Consider the following 13,023-nt stretch of genomic DNA (forward strand, 5'->3'; position numbering starts at 1 on the left):
CTACATGGTATCATACACCCAAATGACAATATCCAAATGTCACTTCACTGTAACTGGGTGCAAAGCCTTGGGTTAAATATAGTCACTTTTTGTGGTGAAACAGGCTGTCAAACAGGTACCATATGGCTCTTCTAGGGGAAAAATACCCATGCAAAAGGAAAGAACTGTAAATGTAATAAAGTCTTCACAGTAAAATCCCCAAAAGGAATAGGCTGTAAAAGTTTTCCAAGAAAATAAGTATTAAGAAAGAAAGAAAGAAAGAACTCCTCCTCATCTGGCCCTGAATTTCGCCTCCCTCACCTATAAAATGAGGCTTTTGTGATATGCAAACCCAGCTCCGTTTAAACTTAATCCTGGAGGTTTTGCTACGGGGCAACTTAAATTAGGGAAAGAAAGAAGGACAGTAAGCCATCATGTTGTAATGACAAAAATAAAATTCCCCTTAGACAGACTGATTACTTTTAAAATATGGGAGTTTTCTGGCAAAGCTTGCGCAATGAAGAGCTCTCCCTACGAAAAAGGGGTTCCTGTCTTCTCTCACAAGTCATAAAGGAAAGAGGGAAAAATGTGAATTCATCCACATCTTTGAGTCTTCCTCCTTGGCTAGAGGGATTTCACCATTTTTACTGTTTTACATCCATCCAACCATGCTTCTGTCTTTACTGATACAGTTTTGTTTTTACTTCTGTAACGGTTAGTGAGACCAGTAGGTAGCCAAGTTTACCCTTTTTGCAGGTCTGCCTTTCAGGGATTTTTTTAAGCAGCCCTCACTTTCCCTCCTGTTAGGAGCACGCGCTGTTTTGGTGAAACAGGAGACTCAACATCCAGCCACGCAATTTGTCATGCAGCCTGCTGTTGCTCCAAGCAAGACGCTCGCTTGTATCTTGTGAGCTGTGTATGGGCAAATCTTTCATTTTTCTTTCATTACCCCGGCATGTACTGTCACTTAATTTTTATGTATGCAATCCTTCCTGACAAATATGATCTGCTGCCTGGTAATTCGTTTGACGTTCATTCTGTTCCTTGCTCTAATTATGGCTCCCGTTCCTGACACTGAAGCGGCCGCGCTGCCACAGCCGGATAGTACACCTGTCAGACGGGTTGTGGTACTGCCTAATGCCCTTTTATGCCAGTCTGATGTTAGCAAATACAAAGAAAGAAAAAAAAAATTAGATGAATATATTTGCATAAGCCCTGCGCTCAATTCATGGGTCAGCAGCCATCGAAATTACAGTTCAGGGCGGTTGCCAGGGCAACACGGCTACAGCAAGCATCCGAGAACACAGCCCGGCCCGCGCGAGGTACCGCACTCTGCTCCACGCTGCATGCGGCATTCAGCGTTACTTAAACAAATGTCTTAATTAAACCAAAACCAAGATCAGAACATTTCCTGCTGCGATAAAACCTATAAAGCTGGCAAATTACCCTTTCCTCCTCCCCCTTCAAGTCTACACATTTTTTAATTGCAGAAATGTTCTTTTATTTGGAAACCGGAACCAGCGCAAGTGGTGGACGGTCCAGTCTCTGCCTCCCCCGAAACACACACGCTTTGACTCCAAAGTCACTCACTTCGGCTCCTTTAGCTCTTGGCATTTTATCCACCCGCCTTCAGGATGCTATTGATTTGCGGAAGGGCAAGGTTTGCTCGGAAGAGGCTTATCTCCTGCTACAGCAGCTTTCTCCATTAAAAGAGAACAGCTCCAATAAAGGTCACAAGCTTGGCTTACATGTGCAGCCAGTTGCTAAGCCCCAATTTATTCTTATTAATATAATAAGTGCAGCAGTCAAAATAGATAAAATCATATTATTAGACATGATCATATTTTTGCCTGTTCAAATGATGTGATTGTAACTTGCTATAAAAAGGATTTATTTTCATCTGTTAAGTATAGTATACATATTCTAGGATCGCTTTTAATGCAAAGGGAAATCTCCTAATATTTTATGAAAATAAGTCTTAGAAGTGCCTCACCCTTTTTCTTCTTTTTGTTTTGGGACACGGACACAATAAGGCATGTATCTTCCTTTTTTTTTTTTTTTTGGCATGCTTAAAAGCTCCAGTGTCATCAGAGAGAATATAAGCAAGCAAGTTTTTATTCGTAGTAGAGAAGTGATACAAGCAAGGCTCATACGCAACAGAGGAAACTGCCTGCGTAAAGACAAACAGTGGAACAGACGCGGTGTGTTCCAAAACCAACAGAGAGAGCTAAGCGCAAAAGAACTTAAACACGGCACTAAATACCGTAAAACTTAAAGAACTACTCAAGAATTAATGAACTGTACATACTGTATAGTCATCTATAGCATCGTAATTAATGCTAACAGAAACAAAGTTTATACTTAGTTTCCGTATAGTTCCTTCACGCAACAAAACTTCATTCATGTTACTTATCTTTTTATAAACACTGAAAACGTGTTCTTCTCAAAGAGGCCTTTTTCAAAGCACCTCAAATCATAGAGAGAAGAAAGTATGAAAACATGAAACAAGTGATGCATTTTAAGAACATACTTACAAAGGCATGAAAAAAGTATATGCTTGCTCTGATATTCTAGAATTCCTACTTTCTCTTATAAGATCATAAATAGAGCTTCTTTTTTGTAATAAATTAGTTCTCTTTGACAGTTTTTAAAACTATCTATTCATTTAAAAAAAATCTAATTGCAATTTTAATTTTACAGTGATGCACAAAATTAGTTTTCTGCAACACATCAGAAGGTATCCCTAAAAAACAAAAAAGCAAAAAAAACCCTGTGTTTGATATGTTTTAGAATTGATTTTTTAAATATTGATTGCCATGTGACAATGCCTTTAGGAAATATTGATAAAGCATGAAAGAGATCAAATACAAACCAGGTGACTTAACAAATGAGTATCAGAAACACCGTCATCAGTAACAAAAGTACAACTCAGGAAGGGGAAAGTATATATAAACCTTCCAAATTTCATCCCGTGATGTCTCGGAGCTTTTTTCAGTTATCAGTGAGAACCCATGTGAGATGGGCGAGATACCAAAGGAATTAAAAGAGGTTAACAGAGTGTCTTTATGTGGTGACACAGAGGAAAGCAGGAAGGGAGAGAGGAACCCAGACACTGTAAACCAGTCAACTTAATTTCAATTCCCAGAAAAATAATGGAGGTACATAATCATGTCAGGTGTAAAACACAAGGGGGGGGGTGGGGGGGGGGAAGAAAAAAAAAAAGAGAGAGAGAAATGAACAGTCAGCATGACTACTCCAGAACTCCAGTGAGCTAATCTTCCATGGCAAGGTAACAGGCTTGCGAGAGAGAGAGAGAGAGAGAGAGAGACGCAAAGATGTTTCACAACTTTAGTAAAACTTTTAAGCAAAGTTACATAAAGTTTTGATAAAGATAGCTTTCGCAGTTTGCTTAACTGAAACTACTTCATGGATGCAAAACTGGTTGGAAAACAGTTCACTGTCAAAATGGAAGGCTATCGCAAGGGAAGTTCTGCAAGACACCCATTAGTTCCTGTTCTGCTCAGCACATCCATTAACATGGCAGACCACAGCAATGTAGAGTATGCTGTTACCTTTGTGGATGTCAAGAAGCTGAGTTGAATCATAGCACAGCAGAGTACAGAATAAAAATTCAGAGCGAGTACAAGTAGGAGAGTCTGGAAGCAGGACTCAATTCGGTAAGAATAAAAGCCGGGTACTACACTTCACAGAATCACAGAACGGCCAAGGTTGGAAGGGACCTCTGGAGATCATCTAGTCCAACCCCTTTGCTTCAGCAGGGTCATCTAGAGGACATTGCGCAAGATCGCATCCAGGCAAGTTTTGAATAGCTCCAGAGAAGGAGACTCCACAACCCCTCCGGGCAACTTGTGCCAGTGCTCTGTCACCCTCACAGTCAAGAAGTTTTTCCTCATGTTCAGATGCAACTGCCTGTGTTTCAGTTTGTGCCCGTTGCCTCTTGTCCTGTCGCTAGGCACCACGGAGAAGAGTCTGGCCTCATCCTCTCAGCACCCTCCCTTCAGATACTTGTACACACTGATCAGATCACCTCTGTCTTCTCTTCCCCCAGCTAAACAGGCCCAGCTCTCTCAGCCTCTCACTTCAGCAAGAACAATCAGCTGCACAGATAGACTAGGAAAAGACCTAGAGATATGTGGAAGGCATTAAGGAAACTTGTGTCTTTACCTGAAACTCAGCTCAAGCCTTAAAGGAAGTCCCTCTTTGGAAGAGATGAATCACGAGGGCTTTCAACACCTTCCTTACCTCAGACGGCAGTCAGACTCCCATCTCAGAGGAAGATGGCTGACCAGCATCTGCTAAAAGCGTTGGTAGCGTAACAGCAAATTTTAGCAAGCAGAGTGCAGACATACAAATACGCTATTTTGAGTGGAAAAACTGCATATGACAACTTACATTTTGCTATAAACCATATACTTACCAGACAAGACCACGCTCCAGAAAAAATATCAAGTGGAGTTTTACGATGCAAAACGTCTACAGATTTTTTATTAAAACTCCAGGTGTTTCAACACTATTTAAAATACATATCACAGAAAACTTTACATGTGTCCACTGAGCCAAACCTCCATCATAACGAGAGGACTGATAACACTTATTTTGAACAGCAGAGCTGACAACTGTATAGCTGTACTTGCTTAATGTCTACAAGTATTTCCTTACCTAAGGAATGTGCTGCAGTGGTTTTAGAACTAAAAAACCGGCCTAATCCAAGATCTCCCAGCTTCACCACCCCTGTGGCTGTTATAAACACATTGGCTGGTTTTATGTCTGCAAGAAGAGAAAGGGAAAAGGTCAAAGCCACAAAAGGTTACCTGGTTCTAATACTGCAATAGAAACATAGCCTGGAGCTCCTTCTGCACAAAAGAGACTCGATCAGAACCATGTTTCTTTATAGCTTTGATAGGCTGAGTCTTTCAAGACTTCAAGTTCCGCAAAAAAAAGAGTATACTTCTCAGCACACAAGAAAAGCCAATGAGGGAAAAGTTGTAGGGAAACAGCATAACAGAATAGAGGCAACCTCTTTCACTGATGGAAATCAAAGAAATACTTAAATCTGCCTCCCTTTGGAAAGGGTAATTTTCTACAGGAAAGAGTACTGTATGACATGTTCCCTTCATGCCAAAGGCATATTACTGTCCTACACTACACAAATTCTGGGCTCTATACAGCATATTTTGTTTATGCAGTGTAAAAATTCCTTGAACCCAAGTACCCTAAGTAGTCACACCAGGGTTTGCATTAGTGAGGGCTCTTTCCCCACAAGCTAAAGTTAAAATGTTAAATGTGACAGATTCCAAATTTCAGCTACAAATTGTAAATTTAATTCAGGTAAAATTTGCAAGCTAGATCAGAAGATGTATACAGAAGCCAAAATGCTACCTCTCTCTTTCCTGAAAAAATTACTGAAGAACTCACTACTTGCGAGGAGAAAGAAAATAATGAGCAGCAGAGATGGCTATTAGTGCCTTTTGGGATATTTGCATTTCCTGGGTCAAGTCCCTTACAAAGCATTTCATTTATACTGAAAGAAGCAACATAACTTTTGGATAGAGCCCAAAGTGATGAAAAGCTCTAAGACAAAGGATTCAAAAATAATTAATGAAAATTGAGAACAGGGTATGGGAGAAAGCGTGGAACGTATTTGTATTAATATTTCAGAAAAGCTCGCAAGACAGAAAAACTCTTCTAAACTCTCTGAGGTCACGGCTAATATAATGAAGGCTATTTCTTAGAGTTCATTGTATCCAGTAGTCTCAGCATTTTACTTCTGACACTTTTCTAATGGCAAGTTTGACACTTCTACTTAACATCAGTGTCTGGAATACAAAGCAGCTCATCTTCCTAATACCATACTCACTTCGGACTGAATCCTTTAACAGTGATGCAAAAGACAGAAGGAGAAATCCATCTTGCAAGCTCCAGCCTCTCTAAACATGCATTGGCTGAACATCAGCATAATTGTTTTTGAATGCAGGCGCTTACTAATTGGAACATTATATTATTATTCAGTGAAAAGAGACTGAATTAATGTTACCTCTGTGCATCACCCTGCGGGAGTGCATGTGTTCAACTGCACTGCATAACTGCACAAAATATTTCCACACCGTCCTTTCCGGGATTAACCGTTTCTGCTTTTTAAAATACTGTGGAAGAAAATAAATAAGAGATCAGTGAAGAAGTAACACACTTGTTTCATTCCTGGACTCATGTTAGTCAACTGCAGGTTGCTCATGTCTTCCAGATCTGCAGCAGCATGACTTTTCTCCTGATTAGCATTTAACTCCTTCTCTCTGCATGTAAACTTCAATGCAATTCACTAATTAACAACTATTATGAAAAATATGCTTAAGTAGGTTTGACATTTTTGAATGGACACCAATTACAATTAGCATTAATCTCCTTAATTGCCTTGCAAAACATATTTAATGCTTCAAAACAACAAATGTCTCAAATATTTTGCCTTAAGTAACAAAGGATCATTAAAAAAGCTTGTAAACATTTGTTATTGTACAATCTATCAACAACAATAACAAAATCAGTTTCTCTGTTTCAAAAGATTGCAATAGCATCAATAACGTATTTGTTCTTCTTCCGTGATCAGGTAGAATAATATATTCTATTTCATGCATAATAGGAACATTATATTAACTGAACTTTCTCTAGTGAGACACAAAGACAGTACAGATCAAGAGACACAAAAATTTGGAGAAGGATAGTTTTGTGTGCGTATATGCAGTGCCAAGCATAGCTGAGTCCTGATACCACAGACCTCTGGCCATCAATAGCTCTCAGATAAAATAATCATGACCATCACCATAGTACACACAATAAAGAATAGTGCAATATGTTTACCTAGAAAATTTAAGTCGTCTTCTGAAGTAACCTACTAGAAGAATAAACAGCCAGCTGTCTACTCCAGGGGAGGCTAAACATTATATATCTTCAAGTATCTTTTCACATTTCAAGAATGTCTTACAGTCATGTGGATGATGCCCCAAACTTGCCAGCCCTCCTTCAATACCTCCTAAAATTCCACTACTTTTGATTTGGGTCTCCAACTTCTCGTTGCTTATTCTTGTGCCAGATACTGAGCAAGTTCTTCCTCTACAGCATCAACAAGATACACACCTAATGCACTTCACAACTTCCGGTGGTTTAAGATTTATCCTCATTCTTTGATATACAAGGTAACATTAGATGACGACAATCTCGGAAATGCTGTGCACCCTTCTAGCTCTACAACTGCATTTCTCTTGTATCGTACACACCAGAACTTCTGTTAGAATCAAGTAAGAGCAAGAATAAAGGAAGAAATCCACTGAAAACGCCCCTTTTCTGCATCTTGTGTTTTTTCCTTTCAGTACAGACATCTGATGTCCATTGTCACATTTTATATTTTATGTGAAATGCTGCTAATGGTTCTTGTTTGACTCAAGTAATGGCAAATTTTAATTTTGCAGATCAGCTGCGAAGGGGCGTGACCGTGCAATTCCCCAAGCAGCAAATCTGACAGCTTGCAACAGTTTCAACCCAAAACTTGATAGAGAGCACAGAGGAATTACAGAGGGTGATGGATAAAGTGTTATATACACGCTATTATTTAATTCTCATTAAAGTAGTTATGAGTGGATATGCAAGACCACAAGTGATAATTTTCTAAATGTCATGTCCAATAAGATCTGCCTGACATTTACAAGGAAGTCCCAACTCTCCAGTGGGTTATCCAGCAACACTCTGCTGCACCAGCTTTACAGTACCTCATAAATAATGCAGGCAACAGGGGCGTGACAAAGACAGCCCCTGTTTTTATCACTCTCGCACCTTCAGTGTGTTGTTATTGCTGTTCCTACCACCTCTCGGAAACTGAAAATCCTAAACATAAGTTTTAATTCCAGAGAGATTAGGCGGGAGGGCTGGGGGATGGCACTGAGGAGGAAGCAGGCAAACTTTATTCATTCGATTCTGTTTTCAAGCTACAACATTTAGGAGGACATTTGCTTTCATTTCCTCTCATTTTTTACAGTTTGCTTTTTAAAACTCGAATTCAACAAAGATTTGGGCCAAATTTAACATCATTTATAAGACCTCAGAAAACCCAGCGCCTTTTCTTTATGCCTGCAACAAATACGTGGGAAAACGAACTAGACTGCAGAGCGCTGATAGACAGAGCAGAGCTCACAAATTACAGTCTTGTTCAAGCTGTCAACCTAGGAATCAACAAATTAAGTTTCAGAAAATGTAATTCCTAGTATGGCATAAAAAAGTAATTTTCAGAGAGTGAAATTACCAATCCTGATAGATAAATAGCCAGCTACATATTTACTACCAGGGAAAGTTTTAAACTAAAGCCCTAAACGACATAAGCATGCAAATATTTTATACGGTGATATCTGACAACTATGTAAGTAACGCTTTTTATAAGCCGAGATTTAAAAATCAAACAAAACACTTGCATGTCAGGATGGTCACAGCCCTAATTCTTGCTCTCACAGGGATCACTTTCTTTCCATCTTTAACTGAAGCTACTAAAAGCCTGCAACAAATTGCACGTTTTCTAGGATCTGTTGGGAAAAGGGTGAAACATACAATAAACCACAAGAAAAACAGTACTGAAGGATAAAAAACAGACAGGAGCTTTCGCCAGCCACACAGGTGCTTCGTCTCCAGGCTCTCCAGCGAGCACAGGCAGGACGGTGGTGACGCGTGCCGCTGCAGGAGGCTGCCTTCGGCGGGAGACAGCGACGTTACCTTCCACACGTACTTACGGCCCCACCAGCTCGTCCCCCAGGCTTGGGGCAGATACTGTCACTGTTAACTCTACGAACTGCCTGTGGATTCAAGTAATATCTGTAATCTGGGGGCTCTCACCAGAAACTTCTCTGCCAAAAGTCTATTCCCAGCTCTGACTACCCCAGGCAAGATTCTTCTCCGAAACGGAGCAGACTTGCATGGATACCGTAAATTTAGCCACTGACTACGGACTACATGGGTAACTTGTTTGACAGCCTTTGGCCTAGTGCCTCATAGCTCTGCTGGCATAGAAAACAAATCTGTTAATAAGATATTTTAACTGTGACAACAAGGAGGAGAAGAACTTTCCAAACATTCACTTAGGATAATTACAGAATAATGATGGCAAAAAAACAGGTAAAACATGGAGAGAAGGTTGAGAGTGCTAACAAACATGATATAACACATCTGTTCTCACAAGGGATGTATGTCTAAAGATTAACATGTCAAAGAAAATATAAAAGCAGGTGGTAACAGCTTAACTAAAGCTGGTTTCCAGCAATACAAGTATTCCTAAGAGCAACATAAGAGAAGAGCAAGCACTTGAAACATTTTCTCAATCCCAAATCCCTGCTGCAAAGAAAGTCAATACACTTTCTAAAACGTCTTCAGTGTGGCAGACAGGCTATGTGAATAGTATACCTAACGATAATTAAATATCCCCAATCACAGATTGAATGCATCAGCCTTGCAAAATAATATGTACTCCCCCCCACATCATGCTTGCTTGCTGCCCTCTGGAGCAGCAAGCAGAATCAGGCAGCACACCCTAGTGAGCGTGAAACGGCACGAGACCCTCGGCTTTAGGCCCTGGAATCACCCTGTCCTCGCAGAAAACTGCGAGAGGAGAATCAGACTACGTTTCTAGCACAGATCTGCTTTCCTCCAGAGCCTTATATCTTACATAACCCTGAAAGTTGATAGTACCTTCAGACCTGACATGTCCTTACCTTAATCATCTGAGAGAGATCACCAGCATCTGCCAGTTCCAGGACAATGTTGAGCTCATTGTCTTCGATAAAGGAATCCAAATACTTAATTATGTTGGGGTGGTTCAGTTGCTGCAGATTGAGAAAGCGCAAGATGAAAATTTGTGACAACGCAGTAATTTCAACTCAAGGATACAATACCTGTACCCACTTTTGTGATCATTATGCAAAATGATTCACAATAGGTAGAGCTACAAAGAGTGCTCCAGGCCTTTATACGCACACAAAAAACATCATAAATGAGTTCATTTATCACAAGCACAGCCACAACAAAAAAAAAAGTCTTTTTTAGAAGAGTAATCAGGGTCAGAATTGGGGTGAAATAGCCTCTTCCATTGTAAGCTCACAAAATATTTAAAAGCAATGTCCTAAAAGAAACTTGGTTAAGCAGTAACTGCTTAAAATCTACTTCTTTAAACAGAAATGAAAAAAAACCCCAATAATTAATTATAGTACTCCTTGTGGCCTCTCTGTCCCTGAGAATAAAAGGCAAGTAAAAATTTAATGAAAGGAAAATAACGCACAAATCTCACACAATATACTAGTTTATTTTTCTCATTATTTATGTCAACATCTTCATTTTTTTTAAAGTATAGCTTGTTCTTATATTCACAATTGGCATTTTACTTCTATTTCCTTGTGTGCTTCTTAAAAATTTGCATCTTCTCAGATGTAAAGGACAGAATTAGGAAAAACGACTTCATTAAACTGTTGTATAACCAAAACGGACAAACATTTAAGCTAGAAAGGGACCAAGTAGGGTCACACAAAATAAAAGCAAGCAGGTAAGTTGGAAAACGTATAACCAGTTTAGCGTCTGTCTCATTAAGCCACAGAAAACCTGTTCCACAACCTTAGTAGAATCAAAGACTGAAAAAAGTCTACGCTGATCAGACAGACGTACAATGCACAGATCTGGAAATACAGGACATGCTATCAAGCTTGCGTGTGAAGTTTCTCAGATAGATTAAATCCACAGGATCTAAGGGAATATCATTTTGAAACCACAATGATCTTATTTAAGAATCAGTCCACGCACAGGGGGCCAGCTGAAGACAGCCTCCATCACTGCCCTGCGCTCAGCACTCCTGGCCGTAAGGAAGTTTCTACTTTGAGGCACCACTTCTGCTGAATTTCACCAAGAAATTACCCCAAATGCTTAAATACTGCAACAAAAGACCTGGCTCACTTCTACCACACGCTTCACAATAGCGGAACAAACACGCATCTCAGATGCGCCCCCGCCAGCGGAAACGCTCGCTGCCCGTGGTATACAACGGGCGTACGTGTGCATGGCTTGGGGTGGGGGTTACCCTGTCACAGATTTCAGGCCTTTAAATAGCCTCTATTCCATAGAAAATAGAGCTTCAGATAATTTGCAGGCTAATATGTGCTATGAAAATATTTTTCTCCTGGTCTTGTTACGCTTTACTCACAGGACTAAAATAAGAAACAGGCTCAACAAATTAAAATTTCTGTTTTAATATTTTATGTCTGAATCTCTTAAAATAGAAAAACTGTAATTGCTTAGAAGACAATATCTAGATTTCTCTATTCTCTCGTGCTCATTTTGTATTACATTACCCTTCTCTTGCGTTCCTAAAAATGCAATAAATTTAAAAATTACAAAAGTAAGCATTTCATCTCCTGAACAGCTGTGACCCCAGTGTGTCTATTTCAGGGGTTAGGAAGCCAAAAGAAACACTGTTATGATCCATCATGCTAATCAGGCCTCTCTGCATGCGCATCAGGGGAGAGATGCGGCTTTGCAATGCCTGGACACTAGCTCGCATTAGCGCTAATGGAATCCATGTGCCGGCATCAAGAGAAGAACATTCCCACAAGACCCAGCTTTAAATAAATAAATAACGTAGTCCACCATTTCTGCTGAAATTTCTGTTAAATGTCTGCTCTCGGGTACATCGATCAAAGGTCAACTTCCAGGCAAAAAAGTGCCAAAGTTGGGAGCAGATACTGATGCCTAATGCCCGCTGGGACTCCTCGCTCTGCCACCACCTCACACAAGCCGTCTGTCGCGGCACAGCCCACGCCAGGGTATCCCGCACTGCTCTGGGCTAACGGGAGTCGGTGATTTAGGAGTTGTTTCCTGCCGCTTTGCTTTTATGATGGGAGCTCTCGGAGGAGTTCCCAAAGGCGCTGGGGAGTTTAAGCAATCAAACCTTTTCCTAAACCTCGGCACCACGTGCCATTAAAATACAAAATCAAAACACAGTAACGGTGACAAAGACTGCGCACCTTTGGAGACCCGCGGCCGCTAGTACCTCCCGCTCCTGCACCCCGCTCGGGTCACGGCGGGTACCGAAACCCAACCAGCGCGCAGTCTCAAGCATGGCCGGGGTCTCCTGCCTGACCTAACACAACCGACGTAAAGAAGTTACGCGCATTTTCTAAGAGAGAGCGTGCGCGTGCTTTTTACTGACACGCCTCTTAGTGATTTAAAGAGAGCCATTAGATGTAAGGAGGGACGCCTATTCTGTCACGACGAACTTGCATAAAGCCCCACAGAGAGGACGCCCGGGCCGCCCCGCTGACGCCGGCGACGGCGGCTTGCAGGAAAGGCCTCCGCGGGGCCCGCTGGGGCGGCCGAGGCCGGCAGCCCCGTCCCGGCGCCGGGCGCACCCCGGGAGCCGCGCGGGACGCCCTCCTCCGCTGGGCAATAACGCAGGGTTGGGGTGTGTGTGTGTGTTTGTTTGTTAGACAATGTATTTCACTGACGCTTGAACACTATCTGCCCAGAACAGCGAGGCAAAGCACCTCGGGATCCAGCAGCCTGGCATAAGCCAGACTTCTACTCTTTATTCATTCTTTTCTCAAAATTCTATTAAAAAAAAAAAAAACCCGACTCTGTAGTTGTTTCTGTAACTATTCTACATGCCTGTAGCTTGGAAAAAGCTATTTGAAATACCTTTCGTCAGAAGGAAACCACATTCATTTCTCATAAACCCTTAAACACACAAAACGTTACAAACGCCTTTTTTTGCGTTAACGACATTTTCCTATTTCTTTAGTATGCCCTACAAGTCTGAAGGCGGCTAACGCCTGATGCGCATGCACGCAGAGCTGCCGGCGCGCGGGTGAGCCCGGGTCGGCCCCGGCAGCCCAGATGCTGATTACAGCCGCAATACTGAGCTGCTTTCCCTAAATGTTTTAGCTAGAATTACACTGGAAGTAATATACAATTTGGTGTGGCTTCTTTTAAATCGGGAGCGATTCTAATCATTTC

At 41.2% G+C, this 13,023-nt stretch overlaps 1 protein-coding gene across 15 annotated transcripts in view; it reads right to left on the reverse strand.

Annotated features, from left to right (window-relative positions):
• Nucleotides 1-13,023, reverse strand: part of NEK6 (NIMA related kinase 6) — an 81,506-nt gene that overhangs the window by 20,527 nt on the left and 47,956 nt on the right. For all 15 annotated transcript variants that reach the window (XM_068914438.1, XM_068914436.1, XM_068914430.1 and 12 more), the window contains exons 5-7: nucleotides 9,741-9,851; nucleotides 6,035-6,143; nucleotides 4,660-4,767 (exon numbers count right to left, since the gene is read on the reverse strand). In XM_068914438.1, the coding sequence (XP_068770539.1) occupies nucleotides 4,660-4,767; nucleotides 6,035-6,143; nucleotides 9,741-9,851 (328 nt within the window). The remainder of the gene's footprint in view (nucleotides 1-4,659; nucleotides 4,768-6,034; nucleotides 6,144-9,740; nucleotides 9,852-13,023) is intronic.

Source organism: Struthio camelus, chromosome 20 (assembly GCF_040807025.1).
Source record: "Struthio camelus isolate bStrCam1 chromosome 20, bStrCam1.hap1, whole genome shotgun sequence".
NCBI classification, from domain to species: Eukaryota; Metazoa; Chordata; class Aves; order Struthioniformes; family Struthionidae; genus Struthio; species Struthio camelus.